This window comes from Triticum dicoccoides, chromosome 1B (genome assembly GCF_002162155.2).
Source record: "Triticum dicoccoides isolate Atlit2015 ecotype Zavitan chromosome 1B, WEW_v2.0, whole genome shotgun sequence".
Lineage (NCBI taxonomy): Eukaryota > Viridiplantae > Streptophyta > Magnoliopsida > Poales > Poaceae > Triticum > Triticum dicoccoides.
In genome coordinates this window covers 148,130,639-148,140,021 of record NC_041381.1, presented here as the reverse complement: position 1 = coordinate 148,140,021, position 9,383 = coordinate 148,130,639, and the positions used below count along the sequence as shown (strand labels likewise).

General features: G+C 46.1%; 1 protein-coding gene across 1 annotated transcript; it reads left to right on the top strand.

The window, feature by feature from the left end:
• The first annotated feature begins 6,088 nt into the window (after positions 1-6,088).
• On the top strand, positions 6,089-7,932 carry LOC119350243 (putative F-box/LRR-repeat protein At5g02700). The gene is made up of 3 exons (XM_037618171.1): positions 6,089-7,027; positions 7,119-7,251; positions 7,360-7,932. Coding segments are annotated over exons 1-3 (1,074 nt in total). The 3' UTR covers positions 7,362-7,932.
• Positions 7,933-9,383: the final 1,451 nt, after the last annotated feature.

Genomic DNA, 9,383 nt, shown 5'->3' with positions numbered 1-9,383 from the left:
TTCCCCTTGATATCAAATTCGAGGCAAAGAAAGCCATTAAGTCCCAGGCTATAGCAGATTTCCTTGCCGAGTGGATTGAACAGCAGCAGCCGACTCAAGTTCACTCGGAGCATTGGACCATGTTCTTTGATGGCTCTAAGATGTTAAATGGTTCTGGTGCTTGGGTAGTTTTGGTTTCTCCCCGAGGAGATAAGCTCAGATAGGTGCTCCAGATCCACTTTGATTCCTCCAACAATGAAGCAGAATATGAAGCACTGTTGTATGGGTTGCGCATGGCCATTTCACTCGGCGTTCGTCGTCTTATGGTTTACGGCGACTCAGATTTGGTGGTCAATCAGGTGATGAAGGAATGGGACGTGAGAAGCCCAGCCATGACTGGATACTGCAATGCGGTGAGGAAGCTTGAAAAGAAATTTGAAGGGTTAGAACTCCATCACGTTCCCCGACTGAAAAATCAAGCGGCCGATGACTTGGCGAAGATAGTTTCCAAGAGGGAAGCCATTCTGAGTGGCGTGTTTTTGGAACATGTCTACACACCATCGGTTCAAGAGGATCCTTTCACTGAAGAAGCCCCGCAGCCTAAAAGCGCCACAGATCCGACTGAAGTCGAGGTCCCAGCGGTGGTCGACTTGATCATGGAAGCTTTGGTCATCACTCCCGATTGGACAGTGCCCTACATCGCCTATATTTTGAGGAAGGAACTCTCCGAGAATGAAGAAGAAGCTCGAGAGATCGTCCGCCGGTCCAAGGCCTTCACCGTCATGAGAGGTCAATTATACAGAGAAAGTGCGACTGGAGTCAGCCAGAAATGTATAACACCAGAGGAAGGTCGAATGATTCTCAACGACATCCACTCGGGGACCTGTGGCCATCATGCGTCTTCTCGGACCATCATGGCCAAAGCATACCGATCTGGTTTTTATTGGCCCAGGGCGAATGAAATGGCGAAAGAGATAGTCGACAAGTGTGAGGGATGTCAATTTTACTCCAATATGTCACACAAGCCCGCGTCAGCTTTGAAGACTATACCACTCGTCTGGCCTTTTGCTGTATGGGGTTTGGATATGGTTGGCCCATTGAGAACAGGAAGAAGCGGTTTCACACATGTGCTGGTAGCAGTCGACAAGTTTACCAAGTGGATTGAGGCCAAACCCATCAAGAACCTCGATGCTGGTACCGCTGTCAGCTTCATCCAAGAACTGATATTCAGATATGGAGTCCCACACAGCATCATCACTGATAACGGGTCAAACTTTGATTCAGAAGAATTCAGAGCTTTCTGCACGTCTCAAGGCACACGAGTCGACTATGCTTCAGTCGCCCATCCGCAGACGAATGGACAGGCAGAACGAGCCAACGGTTTGATTCTCAAAGGGTTGAAGCCCCGTTTGATGCGTGATCTCAAGCATGCGGTTGGTGCATGGTTTGACTAACTTCCCTCGGTGCTTTGGGGGTTAAGGACCACACCTAACCGGTCGACTGGAAGAACTCCATTCTTCTTGGTCTACGGAGCTGAAGCAGTCTTGCCGCGTGATCTTCTCCACAGCGCTCCCTGAGTCGAGCTCTACATCGAAGCTGAAGCAGAACAAGCGCGGCAGGACGCAGTCGACCTTTTAGAGGAAGAAAGAGAGATGGCTCTGATCAGGTCGACCATTTATCAACAAGACTTGCGTCGCTTCCACGCCAAAAACGTGAAGAGTCGAGCCTTCCAGGAAGGAGATTTAGTTCTCCGAGTGGACCAGCAAAAACCACACAAGCTTGCTCCTTCTTGGGAAGGTCCCTTCATCGTCACCAAGGTTCTCCACAATGGAGCATACCGTCTTTACAATGTCGAACATCAGATCGACGAGCCCCGAGCTTGGAACGCGGAGCTTCTCTGCCCCTTTTACACTTAAAGTATTCACTCGGATGAGTTGTAATAAAAGTACTCCTGTAGTTTATTTATCAAAGACAAGAGCTTTATAGTTTTCCCAGTGATTGTTATTACTTTTGTCCATAGAAAACAATCCCCCAGTGGGTGGCTTAGCTGCGAATCCGATTCGCCTAAGTCTGTAAAAACAAATCCTAACCGAGTGGCGAGTCAGTCTCCCACACGAAGGCTTAGCCGCGAAATCCGTTTCGCCTAAGATAAATAAAATCCTACCGAGTGGTAAGCCAGCCTTCCACTTGGAGGCTTAGCTCTAGTCCAAGCACTCGCCTAAGATAAATAAAATCCTACCGAGTGGTAAGCCAGCCTTCCACTCGGAGGCTTAGCTGCAATCCAAGCACTCGCCTAAGATAAATAAAATCCTACTGAGTGGTAAGCCAGCCTTCCACTCAGAGGCTTAGCTGCAGTCCAAGTACTCGCCTAAGATAAATAAAATCCTACCGAGTGGAGAGCAGACCTCCCACTCGGGGGCTTAGCTGCAGCCTAGTGCTCGCCTAAGTGCCTGAAATCCTACCGAGTGGAGAGCAGACCTCTCACTCGGGGGCTTAGCTGCAGCCCAGTGCTCGCCTAAGTGCTTACCGAGTAGAATATGTGGGAGCCAATATGAGCATCCAAGTTTCGCTATTGGTTATTGACCGGAGACGTGTCTCGGTCATGTCTACATTGTTCTCGAACCCGTAGGGTCCGCACGCTTAAGGTTTCGATGACAGTTATATTATGAGTTTATGAGTTTTGATGTACCGAAGAAGTTCGGATTCCCGGATGAGATCGGGGACATGACGAGGAGTCTCGAAATGGTCGAGACATAAAGATCAATATATTGGACGACTATATTCGGACTTCGGAAAGGTTCTGAGTGATTCGGGTATTTTTTGGAGTACCGGAGAGTTACGAGAATTCGTCGGGAAGTATATGGGCCTTATTGGACCATACGGGGATAGAGGAGAGAGACCAAAAGGAAGGAGGCCTGCGCCCCCCCTCTGGTCCGAATTGGACAAGGGGCGCAGCCCCCTTTTCCTTCTTCCTCTCCCCTCTTTCCCCTTCTCCTACTCCAACAAGGAAGGAGGGAGTCCTACTCTCGGTGGGAGAAGGACTCCCCTTGGCGCGCCCCTCCTAGGACGGCCGCCCCCTCTCCCCTTGCTCCTTTATATACGGGGGCAGGGGGCACCTCTAGGCACAACAACAATTGATCCCTTGGATCTCTTAGCCGTGTGCGGTGCCCCCCTCCACCATAGTCCACCTCGATAATACTATAGCGATGCTTAGGCGAAGACCTGTGTCGGTAGAACATCATCATTGTCACCATGCCGTCGTGTTGACGAAACTCTCCCTCAACACTCGGCTGGATCGGAGTTCAAGGGACGTTATCGGGCTGAACGTGTGCTGAACTCGGAGGTGTCGTACGTTCGGTACTTGATCGGTCGGATCGTGAAGACGTACGACTACATCAAGCGCGTTGTGCTAACGCTTCCGCTTACGGTCTACAAGGGTATGTAGACTACACTCTCCCCTCTCGTTGCTATGCATCACCATGATCTTCCGTGTGCGTAGGAATTTTTTTGAAATTACTACGTTCCCCAACAGGTAAACCTAACCATAGCATGAAACAAGTGGATCCAAATCATCCCCTTACGAAGCAACGCATAAACTAGAGTTTAACCTTTTGTCACTCTAGCAACCCATCATGTACTTATTACTTCCCAATGCCTTCCTCTAGGCCCAAATAATGGTGAAGTGTCATGTAGTCGACGTTCACATAACACCACTAGAGAAGAGACAACATACATCTCATCAAAATATTGAACAAATACCAAATTTACATGACTACTAATAGCAAGACTTCATCCATGTCCTCAGGAACAAATGTAACTACTCACAAAGGATATTCATGCTCATAATCAAAGGGGTATTAATATGCATTAAGGATCTGAACATATGATCTTCCACCAAATAAACCAACTAGCATTAACTACAAGGAGTAATCAACACTACTAGCAATCCACAGGTACCAATCTGAGGTTTTGGTACAAAGATTGGATACAAGAGATGAACTAGGGTTTGAGAGGAGATGGTGCTGGTGAAGGTGTTGATGGAGATTGACCCCTCTCGATGAGAGGATTGTTGGTGATGATTTCCCCCTCCCGGAGGGAAGTTTCCCCGGCAGAACAGCTCCTCCGCCGGAGCCCTAGATTGGTTCCGCCAAGGTTCCGCCTCGTGGCGGCGGAGTTTCGTGTCGTAAGCTTGCTTATGATTTTTTCCAGGATAAAAGACTTCATATAGCAGAAGATGGGCACCGGAGGGCTGCCAGGTGGCGACGAGGCAGGGGGCGCGCCCAGGGGGTAGGGCACGCCCCCACCCTCGTGGGTGGTGGGTGGCCCCCCTCAGGTATTTCTTTCGCTCAATATTTTTTATTAATTCACAAAATGACTTTCGTGGAGTTTCAGAACTTTTGAAGATGTGTAGAATAGGTCTCTAATATTTGCTCCTTTTCTAGCCCAGAATCCCAGCTATCGGCATTCTCCCTCTTTATGTAAACCTTGTAAAATAAGAGAGAATAGCCATAAGTATTGTGACATAACGTGTAATAACAGCCCATAATACAATAAATATCGATATGAAAGTATGATGCAAAATGAACATATCAAGTGCATATGAAAGTATGCATCTTTATTTGAAAAGCAGCGGTGAACCGTTTACCGTCTGCCAGTAATCTTCAAAAAAGGCACGAGCCAGACCGGGTGCTTCTCACTCTGCGGAGAGCCAGAGAACGCTAACCACATTCTATTTTAATGTGCCCCCACAAAAATTTCATGGAGCTGCGTCCGAGAGGGGTTCAGACTTAACAGGAACCATATCTCCCTTGCTGACGTTTTCACTATCCTTAAGGAGTGTCGTAGTCAGCAACGTTACAATTAACTAGCACGACGTGATGCAATTAATTTTATGGGATAACATAGCACCTGCACCCAGTCTTTGCAAACCGCGAGCGCATGTAAACAGGAACAATTAATAGAGCGGACTAACCACAGGCATGCCTATGGTTGGCTACCACAATGCCACTTTCCAAACTATGCACTAATTAAATACGCATGTAAAAATGAGAACGGACGTTTGGCTCCCGGGAGCCATGGAGGCCTTTTTTTGAAAACAAATCAAAATTCAAACTTTTCGGTTTCAAAAAAATCTGAAAAAAATTGTGCAAGTAAACAAGTATGTTATGCCTATGTGTGTAAAATTTCAGAATGAAAAACGTTGAAATGTGACCTATACAAAAAAGACAAATTCCTGGTCCGGGACGATGAATAGTGTCATGTGTTAAAAAGCCTCAGATTTGTCTTTTTTGCACAGCCCTCATTTCAACTTATTTTGCCCTGAAAATTTACACACGTGTGTGTTAGGCCTTCATATATATGTGTGTTTTTTTTCAGAATTTTTTGAAATGTAGAAAATATGAAATTCAACAAAATTCAATTTTTTCAAAACCGAGCTCCATGGAGCTCGGCCTCCAAAGACAATATCCGTGTAAAAATATGCTATTAAATTTTGCCTCATCCAATCTGTGCACACCTCCGCGGTGCACCTCCATAAACGCCGTATGCACCTCGACAGAGGGAGTACTTGATAACTGACCAAAAGCGCTTGCTGGAAGCTGGCCGGGGCAATTTCTTTGGCGTGTGACCCATCGTGGAGAAGGAAAGTGCATGCATTGAATAGTTATAAACGGGCAGAATTAGAACCAAAATTTCGCAAAAAAAAAGAAAAAAAGAATTAGAATCGAATTAATTACTTGAAATAACAGACACGTTTAGATTGCTCACGGCCCAGTAAACCCAGACGAAGGGGGTACGCGTGTTATTCGGTCCAAGCCGAGGAAACATGTGAAAAAACACACATGCTACCCTGACGGACACACACACAAGCTGGGGTCCGGGGCCGCGCACGCACCTTGTCGCATTCGGTCGCAGCGGAGTCGAGGCGACACATGTCCGCGGTGGCCGAACTTTTCGTCACCGGCACGAGACGCGATGAGATAGAGCGAGCGCCTCATGTACTTCCACGGCTTATAAATTTGAAAGCAGCTCAAGAGCCCTCCTACCGTCCTCGATCGGATTCGTAGTACCACCTCCCCATCCAAATTCTCCATCTCGCCAGCCACGCGACATGAAGAAGAAAAAGAAGGCGGTGGAACCGGCGGCCAAGAGTCGCGGGCCACGGAAGCGGAGCCGCGACGATGAGCTCGTCAGCGGCGGCGATCTCATCACCCACGGTGATCTCATCAGCAAACTCCCCGATGACATCCTCTGCACAATCATCTCCCTCCTGCCCACCAAAGACGGCGCACGCACCCAGGCTGTCGCTCGCCGATGGCGTCCCCTCTGGCGCTCAGCGCCCCTCAACCTCGACGCCTCCAAACACCTCTGTTCCAACGACTTCAAGCGCTTCTCCCTCATCTCCAAGATCCTCTCCGACCACCCTGGCCCCGCCCGCCGCTTCGTCGTCTATTCCATCCGCCTCCACATAGCGGAAAAGAGGTATGCCGAGGAAGCCGCTCAGATCGAGAACTGGTTCGTCTTCCCTGCCCTTGACAACCTTCAGGAGCTCGACATCAACTTTAGGCAGCCCTTTCTCTCTGGACGTGAGAACCGTTTCCCGCTGCCACCATCCGCGTTCCGCTTAGCACCAACCCTCCTTGTGGCAAAAATTGGCCTCTGCAAATTCCCAAATGATATTGCCCATTCGCTGAGTTTTCCCTTGCTCAAGCAGCTCACCTTATTCCGCGTCTCCATTTCCGAGGATGCCTTCTCTGGGGTGCTCTCTGGTTGCCGTGTGTTGGAGTCACTTAAATTGCAGGGTATTCCTGATGTGAATTGTCTCCGCATTAGCTCGACAACTCTCAGGATCATCATCGTCTGCTCTTTGTTTGAGAGGAAAGGAGAATTGTTCATTGAGGACGCCCCTTGCCTTGAAAGGCTGCTGCTAAATCCGGGCACAGGCCGTGACCGTGAGACTATCCGGGTAATTAAGGCACCTAAATTGGAGATATTGGGCCTTTTATCTGCCCGAATCCCAGAAATTGAGATTGCTAATATAGTCTTCCAGGTAACAGCAGAAATGCAGAATCAGTCTCTAGACTTTTAGCTGGCATTGTTAGTTCGGGTGCTTATTAATTTCCATTGTTTTCTTCATTTAGCGATTGATCCCATCCAGTTTGAAAGTCACAATATGCACTGTAAAGGTTTTGGCTCTCCATTTCTTTAGCCCTGATTTGGATGCAGTTCTTGACATCCTTAGATGCTTCCCCTGCTTGGAAAAGCTCTGTCTTTGTGAGTATTCATTTTTCTTTCCTTTGTATATCAAAATGAATATTCAATTCTCATCTAATAGAGCCTAGTTAGCAAAATATTAACATATGTTTATTATGTTCTTCCCAGAGGCACTATTTTACGTGGGCAGCGATAGAAAATGTGCCTCGGTATGAGTCACTAGATCCAATCAAATGCCTTGAGAGGCATCTCAAAGTACTGGTTCTGAAAAATTACAAAGGTGGTGAGGAAGATGTTGGATTTGCAAAGTTCTTCGTTTTGAATGCAAAAGTGGTAAATGAAATCAACTTTCAAGTGTATAAGGAGATTCGTATCGACAAGAAATGGATGACTCGTCAACTCAGGCTGCTAGAAGTGAAAAATAGAGCTTCTCAAGACGCCCGATTGAAATTTGGAAGAAGTTCTGCTAGTTGGATTCGCTGTTTGGATCCCGGCCAGGACTTGTCAATTGCCGACCCTTTCAACTGTTGTTTTGTAGATGCTCCTTCAGAAGCATATCCGTGATTTGTCAATGGTCTGATACCTTAAGATTGTGCTGTCTTATGTCTGAAAGAAGAATATGGATGCTACCTCGTTTATTATAGTTTCAGTCAGCAGTGCATGCTTGTTTTCTAGTTTCAATCAGTGCTTCCTTCTTGTATTGAAGACTGAATTATCCTTTCTTTTTCACCCAGAAGTATGTGAATTTTGTACTGTGAGTTAATGGTTGTGAAGAGTAAACCTAGTATTGTTACCTTATATTCCCATTACACACTTGATCAATTGCAAGGTTAGCATTCACTAGTAATCAAATATTCTTATTTCTTTTTACATTTTCAAATTGGAATAATACCAGTCTTTTTTCTACACAAGAGAGGTAATTGTTCATGCTATTTCTGCTCGGTCTGGTTTTCCTTTCAAAGTATTATTTGCATATCACATACTTCTGTAATAGCTATTCATGATACTGAGAGTCGACTCTGCTGGTAAGTATATATTTCCGTGTTTCTCAGCAAGTCAATAGGAATTCTTTGGCTTCGTCCTTCTCTTTGTAGACTGGGTTTTCCTTGTTCCCATATTGTCAGCTGTTCCTAATACATTCGCCTTCTGCTGTTTCTTTTGCCGGCCTTCATGCACAAAATGATTAATCAACTTTGACATGAGGAGCTCTATCTCTGACATCACAATGTGCAAACAATGTACTGAGGTTTCCAATCAGTTTCTAAATCATACTGTACAAGCCAAACTCTGGTGATTGATGCAGGATAAATAGGCAGAAGTAACTGAGTTATAGTAGTTATTCACAATTTTTTTATTACAACAGTTATTTTACAGCTTTCACTCTTGTATAACTCCAGAAGCCTTAAGCACCCCGGTTCTATTTCCATCGAAATGAAACTAAACTCCTGATCAGAATGCCTCCAGCCACCAGCTCTAACTCAACTTTGATGTCAGAAGTATGGTAAACTCTGATTTTCGTCACCCTATGGAATCTGTCGTGTAACTGCACCAATCCCACCGATGTGCAACCAATTGGTAATTGATTGCTGACAAAGCGTCTCAATAAAACGTCAGAACAGTGTAAACAACATGGTAACCAGACATAAACCATGTACACTGTATTAACATGAAGTTATCGGGAGAAACAACATATACACTGTACACACCACACCAAGGTGTGGAAACTGAAAAATAGGGCTGATTCATTCTCTTGGCGCTAGGCATTGTACCTTGCACATATATCTTTCTTTCCATCACATGAACTGTCTCTTTGATTTGTTTGATTGATGGATTCGTGGTTCATGTGTTGGTCTCTGTCTCTGATCGCCTGTAATTTGCAGAGAAACAGGAGGATGCCGATGATGGTGTCGAACCTCGGGGAGATACCGGAATACGAGTTGAACCCCGGCGAGCTCCGTTTCTAGAAAGGGGATGAAGTGCTCAAGGTGGTGGAATGTGTTTTTCTTTCCATTTTTGGTTTAGATAACAAAAATGGCCTGAAGCTAGTGAAAATAAGAAGGTATAATTAACGGTGTACATGTCGAAAAGGGCAAGTACCAAGTTGCAAAATGGAACCGAACCAAGGTTTATGTCGAAATAGCAAAAGGGCCCATGCGTTGCAACAGGAGAAAAAAAAATCATAATCTCCAATT